At 39.0% G+C, this 13,465-nt stretch overlaps 1 protein-coding gene across 1 annotated transcript in view; it reads left to right on the plus strand.

Moving 5' to 3' along the window:
- Positions 1-263: 263 nt before the first annotated feature.
- The window catches only part of cdh13 (cadherin 13, H-cadherin (heart)), a 352,089-nt gene continuing 338,887 nt past the window's right edge, over positions 264-13,465 (plus strand). Inside the window, exon 1 of the mRNA XM_079621335.1 lies at positions 264-445. Coding sequence (XP_079477461.1) covers positions 401-445 — 45 coding nt within the window. The 5' untranslated portion in view covers positions 264-400. The remainder of the gene's footprint in view (positions 446-13,465) is intronic.

Consider the following 13,465-nt stretch of genomic DNA (forward strand, 5'->3'; position numbering starts at 1 on the left):
GAACTATGGATGTCTGATTATTATATTATTATTATAGCCTAATACCATTTCCATTAAATGAGTGAATATGCAATCACCCTATATTAAACTACTATCCATTATCTTTCAAACCCGAAAGTTTGAAATCAGTGAAAAATCAAAGGAATGCAATGCAAAGGTGCTGAGACTATTACTTTAACATCAATGCTAGCATGTCAGGTTCATGTGAGCGTCAAAGAAGAAACCCCCCCTATAAATCTATTGGTGGTGGACTCCAATGCTCTGCTCACGAGGCTGCAGTTCTATTTGGGAAGTTGGCAGCTCGAGGCAGAGGGGCTTTACTCTCGCGACTCTGGAATTATGAACAGCGCTGGTCCGACCAGCATCTTGTTTTGAACATTATTCCCACTGATCTGAGACCATGGAGTTCGGAACCCGCATTTTCATCGCATTCCTCGTTTGCCAGGTAGGCGCGAGGGGTTTCATTCCGTAATGTTCAGGAACATTGCTTGAGCTGCTTCTCAGTTTTTTTTTGTTGTTGCATTAATTTAGTGTAGTTAAAATTGTGCAATTATTTTGTGAGCGCATTGCACGTATTTACAACTCGTTGAGCAGAAGGAGTTGCACTGAGATAGCTGAATGCCACGACAAAAAGGAATAGAGATCAGTGTAATGAATGTTATTCTTTATTTCTAATAATTTATCATAGTAGCGATGTCTCTAGTGCATAGAACGTGGACATCAGACGTTTAGTCAAGTCCGTTCGTGTGAATAAGTCAAATGCACTGGGATCAGATGGGTGCAAATCACGAGCAAACTCAGTCTCAGATCGCATCTATATTCCGCTCAGCTCTGAAGTTGAGCGCTCCTTTGGCTCCCTTCATCAGGAGACATTCACACGACGGGCTGACTCACGGAGCCCTTCTCCATTCACAAAAGACAGCAAAGTCAGTAAATGAGCGAACAAATAAACGATTCAAGACTAAACAGTCCCTATCTAGTCATTTGAGATCAGTAAAACTAACAAACCATCAACGAACAAATAAACTATCCACGGTAAGATTCCGTTTACTTCTGAGAGAATGCGAACCAAATAAACAAGATCAAAGAATGACAATCAAACTAATAACAAGCGATTAACCATCAAAGTGCCGCTTTATTCACTTCAAACGAGACTAATAGATGAATATAATATTTACTGTCCCTCTATAATCGAATTTAAACTAAATAAACAACGAATGGCAATCAAAGAAATAAAACAAGCGATTTGCAATCAAAGAGCCGCTTTATTCACTTCAAACGAGACTAATAGATAAATACAATAAGCGATTGACTGCGTCCCGCTTTAATCGAAGAGTTGAAATGAAATAATCGACATTGATAAACGAACTAGACCGACTAATAAAAGAACCGCCCGTTCACTTCAAACAGCTGGAATCAAATAATGGAGCGTGTACAGAAGTAAATCGATTCAGTTTAAGGTGCTAGCTGTGTTTTGAAACATTGAAGCTGGTTTCTAGTTTGTCTAAGATAGTCATTTGCTGGATCAAGCAGGTTGACCATCTTGGATCTGCAACAAAACTACAGCTACAAGTGGTCAAGCTGTCTATTGGGACATTTGTAGCTTAACCAGCTGCTATGACCTGCTTGCACCAACTAACCAGCTTGGATCAGCTAGAAACCAGCTGCCATCTTTAGCTACCAACTCTCTCCTTTTGGTTCCAGTCCGTCATTTCTTACGTTTTTCTTTCCTAAATCAAAGCGATTTAGAACCGCTGTTACAATAGGTCACCCGAGGCTACTAAGAGACAGTCAATATGTCTTGTTCTTTACATGTGCATTACAGTAGTCAGTGGCATAGCCAGTTGGGGGTGAAGGAGACATTGATATGGCCTCTTGCATTTAAAATGCTTATGGCTCATTTGTAACTACTGCTCAACAGTTAATTTCTTGTACGGGATAATAAACAACAGGTGTCCTGGTTGTTGGCGTTTTCCCCTCTCACAGATCAAATGCCTTTATTTTCATAGAAAATTATTATAATGCTCAAACTCTCTCAGTTCATAGTCCTTAAATGTGACTGCTGTGGCCCTAGATAACATGCATTTGACGGACGTGTTCTGTGTTAGATAAAAGTTATTATGGATTTCTTATTAGTACCCTCAGCATGTGGTACATGCATTGTTCACTATTTAATTTAAATGCATCTTTTGCTGTTGTTTATCGCACAGGAAACTCCAGGCGTTGTGCGCAGATTAAAAAATACACTTGATTCTTGAGAACTTCAAGAAAGCTATCATTGTTCACTTATTATTAATACTTATTAGGCATTAGTCACATTTCAGCTCTTCTTAGATGCTTCACTGGGCTGCTACTTTTATAGCTGTGAATCATCTCAATGCTCTGAATCCTCAGGGAGTCTGTAGAGATTATAGCACGTTCTTTTTAACAATTCATTGTAAGCAAGATGTTGTCTTTGTTTACCTCCCCTGTGTGATAAACCACTCTAAATAGATCATAGCTTCATACAATGATTTCTACATGGTCGTCTCGCCCTCACCGTCTACCTGGCCAGCGGTGCAAATATCCATTTTTTCCCTCTCCGGCTCCGTGTGTGATCAAGTGAGAAGGATCTTATTTATAGTCGTGCAGGTAGGGCGCCAAGTTTCCCTTGCGTATCGGAGCCTGTGAATTTCCCCCTCTATAAATCCCTGTTTCCAAAATGAAACGTTAAGCAGTCGCGAGCCGCTGCAATGATTCAGAATAAGCGTGAGATACCCGTAAGGTGCAGACATTTATCTTTTGCTCTCTCTCCCCCATTGCTTTTGTGTTTTATTTTATTTACTTATCTATTTACCCAGTTTCCCCCAGCATGGTTTTAGAAAATGGGAAAGAGAAAGAGAAATGGAAGGGAAAATAATTTCCCTCACTTGCTGTAAGATCCATAAGCGGCGAGGATTCTTCGGGAAAGAACATGCTGTCCAATATCTCAGGTAATAGATAAGTCAGTGTGGCCATTTAAAGTTCTGAGAGAATGTTGTTCGCTCCAGGATGCACATATTGGCTTTAAATATTGTATAGGCCACACTTAACACTTTTGAATTGCTATCTGCATCCCTTTTCCCCTTGACGACCTTGTGCTGTGACACGGCTGGTGCGCGTTTGATGACTTCGCTGACACTTATGTGTTACTCCGGTGATTCATCAGTCTTAATGAGAGAAAGAGGCGCTGCTTTAGGCTGGTGTCATTTCTATTTATTGCAAGGGTAACAGGTGCACATTGCTTCAGCCAGGGCACAATGCACAAACAGACACACACAATCACACTTTCCCTTTAGTCGCAAAGCCTAAAGGCAGTCATGCAGAAGGGCTAGCTTCAGCTGTGTCCACTCTGTGTGTCTAGGGTGCTCATCACCAGCTACAGAGTGCAAGTGTGTGTGTATATATAGCATCCGTCCTCAGCAAATGGCAAGGTGAGGTGTAGAAACCCTGTTGCTTGAGATTTTCACTCGAGATTGCGTTTCCGATTAATGATGAATTCAAAATGCAAAGCACCTTAAGTATTTACCGGTAAGAGTTTTCCATTTACTCTTTTAAGATCCTTTACATTAGCGTTACTCTAAATGCATTAGGTTGCAGTTCCATTGGATTCGTGGTTTCCTCACCCAGGAGGTCAATACATTAGGTAGGAATGGTCAGGGATGCCATTACAGCACCTTTGATTCAATAAGATAAACCCTGCTTCCCTGTTCCAGCGAAAAACTAAATATTTTTAATCTAGATCTATTGGTAAGCAGTAACAATTTGGCTTTCTTCAGTAGAGGTTGCAATAATTATAGGGATGCAACAAAGTAGTTATTGTCAACTTAAGCTAAAACTAAGATAATGAAAATATTTTAATTAAAACAAAATATAAAAAATATAAAAATTTGAAATGTTGCCTTGATAACTAACTAAAATAAGTTTGTTGATGTATTAAGAAAACTAAAACTGAAATTAAAATAAAGCTAAAACAAAAACCCTAATAAACAAAACAAAGCAAAACCATACAACAAAAATCATTAAAACTGATTTGAAATTTGAAACCTAAAATATAAAAATAAAAACTTTTTCAAAATATTAATGAATACTATAATAGTATTTAAATAATTCTAAAATAACACCATGATGCAACGATATAGAAATACTGGTCAATGATGTCAATGATAAGCTGGTGTTATGGCCGATAACCAATAAATCGCAAAATCTTTACAGCTTTGTCTAAATAAATAAAAAACGAAATACTAAAAACTTAAATAAATAGTTTTAAAATGTAAAAAAAAAGGATAAATGTGTTTTTCTTTGGCTTGCAGAATAGTGTAGTTGCTGCATTCACCTGCAGGGACTAACTGCCAACACTAACTTGAACCAGGTCCTCGCAATGACCTTAGGTGACCTTGTACTGAAGCACAGAGAGAATTTGGGAGGTCTGGTTTCTATTTAACCTTGCAGAGGGACTGTACTGTGACTCGTACTTTCATCTTTGAAATGCGCCATTAGGAGGAAGCTTGTGTTACCAGAGTGAGAAATCTTGATTAATTTGCACACTAGCTATTGAGCACAATACGCTAAATGAAGGTCTGGTAATGATGGAGATAATGAGAGCACCCAGTCATTAGCACTGCAGTGGATCTGAATAGATCGCTCCCTGCGTCGACCCTCCTTTGTACTCACTACCCATCCTCTACCAAGGTCGCTGCTTTTGCTGCAAAGGTTAGGTTTGATTTTTGTCTTAATTGCGCAACTCCTTCATGGCAGATATGTTGTGTGTGCATGTGGGTTATAGCTGATGGTGAAGAATGGGTGATTACAGAACGCTCCTGGTGCGGATGTTGAACTTGTCTACAGTCTCAGAGGTCAAGACCCACTGACCTACAGCATCTCTCTTGGCTCCCAGAGTGTGAGTATGTAGGAGATTTATTGTTAAGGCACAATTTTGTGTGTTTGGCTTCTATGTAGCCAGTACGTTGTGGAGTAGGCGCTAAGTCAAAAGGCTTGCGTAATGGGAAAAAGATATCAAAGCAGAAAGATTTGTTCAGAGACAGGTCAATAATTATTTGTTTGTAGAGACTTTTTTGACGATAAATTCACTAACTACTTAGGCTGTAAATGCTTTGAAGATATTCGTAAATACAAAGATAAATACACACAATCATTTTGAACCAATTTCTTCATCTCTTTCTACATGTGATTGTGGTTAACAGACTTTCCTTTCCTTTCCTTTCCTTTCCTTTCCTTTCCTTTCCTTTCCTTTCCTTTCCTTTCCTTTCCTTTCCTTTCTTCTTTGTGTGAGCATTTTTCCCCCACTTTAAATGTTTCTTAGATAATATATGTCTTCAAATGTAACACCTCTCTGGCCATTTTGTAGCATTTCAAACTGTTTTTGCATCTCCGCAATCAAATATGGCAGTTACATGTCACATGCCAGGTTTGATATCAGTGATATCAGATGTCCATCAAATGTCATTGGTTCATGTGCATCTCATGGTCAAATGTCATCTTTCGCTGCCATTTTTCCTTTGATAGCTACGGCGGAGGATGACTTTTTAATAACCATCGAATCGATTAAAATTTACCTGAGATGTAATTTAACACATGTAGTTTGGTTTATTTTATTGTTGATTTAGGTATTGTTGCTATTTATCGTATTATGATTTTGGGGCTTGAGCACACCTTTCCCTGTTTACTTGAATTTTACGGCATAAAGTGTCCAGTATAAGTTTCACTTTTTGTGTTGAGTAAATGATGAAATAATAAAATGTTTTGCCTGAACTATCCCTTTTTGAGATGTAAGCAAAGGTGAAGATAAAAGACAGTATGTTCCAGAGCTGCTTGCTCATTTTAACCAAGACCGTACCAGCAATTCCAACTCATTATATGAATGTAACTGATTTGAAGACAGTGACAGGGGAAAACGAAAGCTCATTTGTGCTCTAGTTTGCTCCATTTTTGAGTGCAAGTGTTGCATTAGAATCCCCACGCGTTGATTTTGCAGAAAGAGATCTCACATTGTCAGTCCTCTCATTTTACCATGTTCTATCCATCCCAAGTGCCCTTCTTTTCCTCTTTCTCAGTCTATCTTCTCTCTGTTTGCATAGATCATCCCACCATCAGACAGATAATTGTGCGGAGATCCTCAAAAGCCTGGATCTTCTAATCCACTTTTCAAACAGCGTGTAGCATGCCAGGCCTGCAAAGTCTCCCTGGACCGCCTCTTCCCTCAGAGAGAAGTGGAACATTTTATATAGTATTCCTGTATTTGCATATTGATTAATAGGCAATTACTGCTGGAAACCTTTCTTTCAGACTATCTAAAACCACCCATACGGCCTAGTCTGCATTACCAATCCAAATATAATTGCATTGACTTGTGCTGTAAACACGGACGGCTCTATCTGTGACACTGGATCTCACTAGTTTGAAGAAGTAATTAATTGAATGGTATTCACGTGGCGTTTGCCTAACTCTGTGTGTTTGTTGTGCACGGTGACCTGTGGAGCTGGAAGCAATATGAGGATTTGTATCAGAGACATGCACACGTACACAGATTTCACAGCGAGAACAGCCGAATGTCACGGTAAACACGATACGTGTTTATCTCTAGATGCTTATGCTGCACAATTTCTTGTGTATTAAAGGGGAACCAGAGAATACTAATGGTAGGAATAATGGCAGCGTAACAGAGGTGTTCTCCAGTGTGTGCGTATTTTTTTGAGAGAGATGCATGTTGTTGGGTATGATTGATGACAGGAACAGAGATAAATGGAAGACAGAGATCTGATTTGTGATAAGCAGACAGGATGTGCCCTGCAGTCCTGACCACCGCTGTTCTGATCTTTCTGTCTTTCATATTTCATGCACATAATCATAAATGTGGATCTCATAGTCAAGAAAAATCCGTACGTTTTTGTTGAAAATATGAAAAGTTATGAAAATGAAGCCTTAGAAGTCATGGATATTTTCGTAGTAAATATTTTTTTTCTGTAAAACCCTCTCAGAAAGGTTGTCTTCAAATTCATCACCTTTAAAGCACCACAACTCTGGTCATTTGTTGCACTTTGCAATGTTTTTGCACCCCACCACCATTTTTGTATAGGCCACGGCTTGTCAAGTTAAAAATAATCTAACTTTTAAAATCATGAGAGACCCCTTCTTTCGGTTCCATTCGATTGTAATTCATCTAGCTAAACTAGTTTCTAAAGTAAAGTAAAACTGCAATTGGGTTCAGGTGAGCCCGAAGCCAGTCTAATTATTCAGTTTTTCTTTAAGAACGATTAATCAACTACTCATTTAGGCATTGACTAGTCGTTAGGCCGACTGAGTAGTCGATTTTGAGAATATGCCATTTTACACATCCCCATAAACCCTTAAAACTCTATTTAATAAAAGTCATCCTCATCTAAAATGATAGATTGCTTTTCCTCCCCACATAATCTAATTGGACGGCAATATTGAGCGCTTTGATCTGCTTCATCTTGGCACGTTGTTGTTTTTTTGCAATGATTACAGAAGATCAAATCAGCCCACTAAACCCTACCTTGACTGTAATCCTTTATTTTCCTCTTTTGCATTGATCTCTTCCCTATATGGCTTTCACATGCCTGCAGGAGAGCCTGAACCTCAGCTGGGCTGTGACTAACACCTTTCCTCCCTTCTCTAGAGCCATGTCTCAGACAGGACTTAGGTAACTGGCAGAGATGTGAAGGGACATCAGGTTCCTCGGGACTCTCTTTCCCTCTCTTTTCCTAAGTGTTGCTCACTCTGTTTTCTTTAATTTGCCATGATTCACAGCAGATCGCCCCAGCTAAGTGCCACATCTGAGAGAGGGCAAATCAATCTCTGCCTTGCAATCTCCCCTCCCAACCCCCACTCTCAACCCCCACTCTCAACACCCTCAGTTCTCACTCCCGCCTTATAGATGGCGATATAGTGCCAGCAATTCTGAAGGGAAACTGCCTGCTACACAAAAAACAACGTGAGTTTGTTTGCCAAAGTTCTAAAGTAGATTAAACAATGTATTTGTTTAGAAGAAGATCAACAAGTGTTCAGCGCTGCTGACTTGATGGCCTTTGTTAGAGTTAATGTAAGATAGACCTTTGGGTTTATTGTATTTGATGGAGCTGTTGAGTAAGAAGAATGTGCTTTTTTTCAAGGCTGGCTCTTCTTCTGAGGGCTAAAGTTCAACTGCCTTGCTGTAAATGCAATCAATGCCTCATTCTTGAGTTCTTTTTTCTTCATGGTGGAACGGAATAGTGTGTGTGCGAGTACAACTTACTAGAGCAAATTTAGTTGCCTCTTTAGCGGTATTCATTCAGCATGGCAAGTCAAGTGTACTCTATTTAGACCCACATTTTGAAATGATTATTCTTAACGCCTCTTAGTCCCCCTGTAGTCAATAATGTTATCCCTTAAAACTCATCTTTGATGACAAAAATTACATATTTAACCGTTTTTTGCTTGAAAAAAAAAATCTTCATGCCTTGCCTGATTAGTATATGCGGTTCTATGAATATGCAAATTAGCCCTGCCTTCACTCACTCACACCAGCTCAGAGATCCACTCGTTGACGATCACACGTTTACGTGATTGACTACCAGGGTAGTTTGTGACGTCAAAAACACCAGCGATTTCAAACCGCGATTTTGAGACTGTCTTTGGTTCACTGCCGTTTTAAGGAGAAAATATTCAGCATTGGTGTTAAATTTGTACATGGTTTGTCTTAAAGCATAAAACGTAAAAACACCATAAACAACATTAAAAGCTTGATTTTCACCACAGGGGGACTTTAAAAACAATCTTCACCTTACATTTGGCCTACTGTTCAGTCACATGTTGAATACAATGCCATAACCATAACCAATTAAGGAATAAAGGAATTAAATTAAGGATTTAAACTGATATAAAGAAAAATAAAGAAGAATATTAAAACGTATTGTTAACATGTATGCCTTATATGCCAAAAACGGCTCTACATGTTAAATTTTTTCTTAAACATGTACATTTTCACAGTTTGCATCATTGGATATTTCTGTCTGTCGTTTAACACTTTTATAGTAAAACAGTACAAATATTTTCACCGTTAAAACTGAAGTTTTGTGCTGGAATTCATGTTTGGCTACTGTAAACAATAAAGCCCGACTTCTTTGATTTGATTGGCCATCTCAATCATTTTGACTTTGACAATCCTACAATTTGGTTAAGGTCCTGGTTGTATAGAATTCAAAAGTGCAAATGCATGTTGTGTTTATCGATGTATGCAAATACATTAGGAGCGAAAAGGAAAATAAATGTTTCAGGGACATAATTGGAGGGAATGAAACACCCTACACTGCTAAGCTTCTCTCTCATAAAGACCCAACCTCCTTTGAAGCATTTCTAAGAAAAGAAGACAAATCCTCTATCCCGAGAAACCTTTTCTTCTCCTCTATAAAAACTGGCATGATGCTGATGCGGCATGGAGCGATTGTTGATTAGCGTATCAGAAATCTCAGTGTTTAAGCGGCTTTGCGGAACTATTTCAGGGAAAGGCTTCTGTTGTTGTGGATGGTTGAAAGGGACACCGTTTTGAATGTGTATTTCTGTAGTTGGGTGTCAGGCGAATTGGCCCTCATCCTCTTAACCTGTCACCCACATGCACACGCAGCATGGTGCGGTTCTCTCGTGTACTTCTTCTTTCTCTGTGCATCTGTCTCTTTCTGTCTTCAGTCGAGTCACAGAAAGTCCCTAGAGGCACAGATTAGTTTCTGCGAAGGCTTTATAATCAGAACTTTTGAATGGGTTGACAGCGCTGTGAAGACCTCATTAGACCTTGAAATAAAGTAGAATGGATGTACTTTACTAAAAGTATTAAAGTAAGGACTCTGCATACTTCAGAAAGTTTTTTTCCTCGACGGGTAAACAAGTGACAAGAACAAAGAATCCTTTGCATTCTCTTGATGAATCAGACATCACTGATGAAGTGCAAATTAAAATTGTCCGAACTTCACACAGATCTAGTTCAGGAAGCAAATTTTCCTATTAAAAGGAAGCTTTTTATTGTTATTTTTATTGTGAAATATATACACAGACTTTTCAATGCTGGGTTAACGTAGTAGTGATTTGCTTCAAGATTGGACTTGGATGTACTTTTTTTATGTTATATGTAATTCCTAGTGCATTTCGATTTTAATAAAACTGTGCATAGTATTGTATTCTATGGTGCTGTGTATAGTATTGTGCAACAATTCTTTAAAAAAATCTAAATTTGAACATATATATATATTTTTAAAATAAATACTGTAATATATCCGATAATACTTCAATAAGTATTTTAATAATTACCGCAGGTCTACAACTCATAATGCGGGAAATTCCCCCGCAAGCATTGATTCACTTTAGCAAGTAGATTGTATGAGTAGCCTAAATTAATCCACAGAGATTATAAAAATCAAATCAATCATTTTAAAACTTTCTCCAAGATGCAATTTCACAAACCGGGTGAGTGTTCAGCGGTGCAGCAGTGCAGCGGTGGTGATCGTTGGGAGCCAAAATCGAAATCGAAATTCAACTCAATTCAATTCAAATCGAACTTCGTATTTCAGATATTTACGTATTTGAATTTCATCAGTTAGTTTGAGAAGATTTTAGAGTAATTATTACACACACACACACACACACACACACACACACACACACACACACACACACACACACACACACACACACACACACACACACACACACACACACACACACACACACACACACACACACACACACACACACAATTCCTAAAAACACATATTAAACGCATGTTTTTACAGTGTAGAATATTTTTTTTGTGATTTACCTCACTCTCTTTCCCTTTAAACCCAGAGGCACACGTAATTATCTGGTTTGAGCAAGCCCATCTGCAAAGTTTGGATTGTGTAGGTGGGTTTCCTGAAAATATGCATTGCTTTAGATTTGGTTTTCATTAGAATTTCATGTCCTGGCTGTCATATCCTGCACGCTTTGCTGGGCGCAATTTTACGCTCCTTTGGACCCACATGGACGGGCTGATCCCCACCTCTCATTTTGCCAGCTATCATACTGTCCAAGCGTCACACAAGCTAGACTGTTAGCAGCATCTCTCCATCTTGCCACGGCGATACAGATGGCACATGTCAGGGCCTCTGTCAACTTTTAAGACTCACAAAATACACAAGCCATCAATCTATACAAGCATCCAAGATTGTTTATTCTTCTGCGTTTCGACTGAATCAATGGGAGATAATTTGGCGTGTCATGGTGCTAATAGAATACGAGACGGACAGCACTGCGCGCCAGGGAACAAAATATCATCCTCACCCAATCCTCATTGAAATGCCACAGGGTCCTGTTTGCTTAACAAGGCAAATACGGTCTGATTGTCAGACAGAGTGAAAGTTAACCTTCACAGCACATCTTCAAACAATGAACTCGGTAACTAATTTATAGCCTTACGCATACGGATGTGTGAATTCTTGTGCTGCCAGCAATTAAACTTTGCCAGGTTCTCTGCTGTAACCGTAATTTTTCCACATTTGATCGACGGAGCGTACACATCGGCCGTATGCTTCACAAACACAAGCTTCTGTCATCTCAATTTTGCATTAATCTCTTCCAATTAAACCCTGTTTTTGCATTCTCTTGCATTTCAGAGACCGTACCAATCCGCAGATTTTTGCATTAGTGACAGGCATTCCCCTCTGAGCCATCATACCCTACCCTACTGACATCCATTCGCCACGTGATAGGAAAAATAACAGACACACGTTCTAATTCTGAATCTGCTCACTGAACATTTAGTTCTGTACCAAATAAAGTGTCTGGGGGCGACACAGCTGTTGTACCACCTACCGAATGGCTCTGGTGGCGGGGTGTGTTGGCTGTAGGGCTGATGGGCACGTGGTGATTGTGTCCTGAAGTGCCCAAATAATGACACAGCTGTCGCCGTATGCCTTTTTAAAAAATTGAGATTGTGCCAGTGGCATTTCCAGCCGTCAACGTACGCCCTGTTGTTGGTGACCATCACCTCCCTCTTGAGTTTTACAGGCAGTGCATGCGTGTAGGAGAACGTGGGCATGTGTTTGTGGCACTTGCATTCGCTGGCCGTGTATTTTTGGTATCACTTATTGAAATTAGATTAAGCTGGGCAACTGCAGATGCACTTTTATTTGTAATTAGAAAGCAGTTATAATGAGAGGCATATTGTATGTCAGGGCTGTTATTATAAGTATTTATCTTTGGGATGTGAGGAGATGACATTTAAAAATTATGGAAGTTAAAGGCGAAGTGTGTAATTGCTGAACCACTAGTGGCACCAAAATTATCTTTAATATTCATGAGGACCTATAGAATGGGCTGGGCTATCTGGTGCGACTCATTTATGGTTATTTCTGCACAGCAATTTTTTGGTATTTCAATGCAAAATATATATTTTTAATAGTTTTAATTATAGTTTTAGTTAACAATAACAACACTCAGAATGTGCCAGTATTCTTTAATTGGTTATGTGATAAATGTGTGTTTAGAAAAGCATTTTTCCCAGTTGCTTTGGACTTGGGCTACAGACCAAGTTGTTGCTCGTGGCATCCATAGTCTCCTAATTGCAGAGGAGACATTTTGGAGCCACTTTAGCCCACATGACTTAATGCAGCAGAAACAATGGCCATTAAACATGTCCAGGGTGAGAGATTCTCTAGATGTCTCTGGGTGTTATTTTTAGGCTTGTGTGAACGGTGTCTGCTACTGCTCCTACTCCACGGCCATTAATCCCTCGCTCCTGTGCCTGACATAATGAAGAAAGTAGCTTTATTTTCTTAATGACCTGTTTACTCAGCCGTGTTTATGTGTAGCTGAGAGGTCACATTCCTGTGTGTTGCATTAAATGCCTCCTGGATTCCACTTCGCAATCCCAAGAAACTGAGCCACAGCGTCATTACTCATTTGTTCGCTATTTCTCTCTTACCTGAATTTTTTTTCCTGTCCAGACTCCAGAGTTGCTCCTCAATATTTAGAGCTGGTGCAGAAAAAGACATTTAGAACAAAGATGTAGGTAAAAACATAGGTAATCCTTTTTTTAGAAAGTATTGTGTTGAAATAGCGTATTATATTAGCATATTTAATATTATATTATACATTGCATTGTATTTAATCATTGTAATATTTAGATTTAATATAGTGTATTTTATTATATACTGCACCATAAAATGCCTGGTACTCTATACTCTCTGGTCACTATAAATTAATACAATTTTACCACTCTGTGTGCCTCGCTTGACATGTTCTGGCACCCTCCGCCTGGCTGCATATACTAAAGTACAAAAAAAGTACTTTGGTATTACTTTGGAGTTTTGTAAGTGAAAATATACTGAGGGAGAAATAAAGGTATAAAGAAAAAAAAATAAGAGAAAGAAAAAAAGGTAGAGGTTATACGGGGGAGTAT

The sequence above is a fragment of the Phoxinus phoxinus genome, assembly GCF_949152265.1.
Source record: "Phoxinus phoxinus genome assembly, chromosome: 8".
NCBI lineage: Eukaryota > Metazoa > Chordata > Actinopteri > Cypriniformes > Leuciscidae > Phoxinus > Phoxinus phoxinus.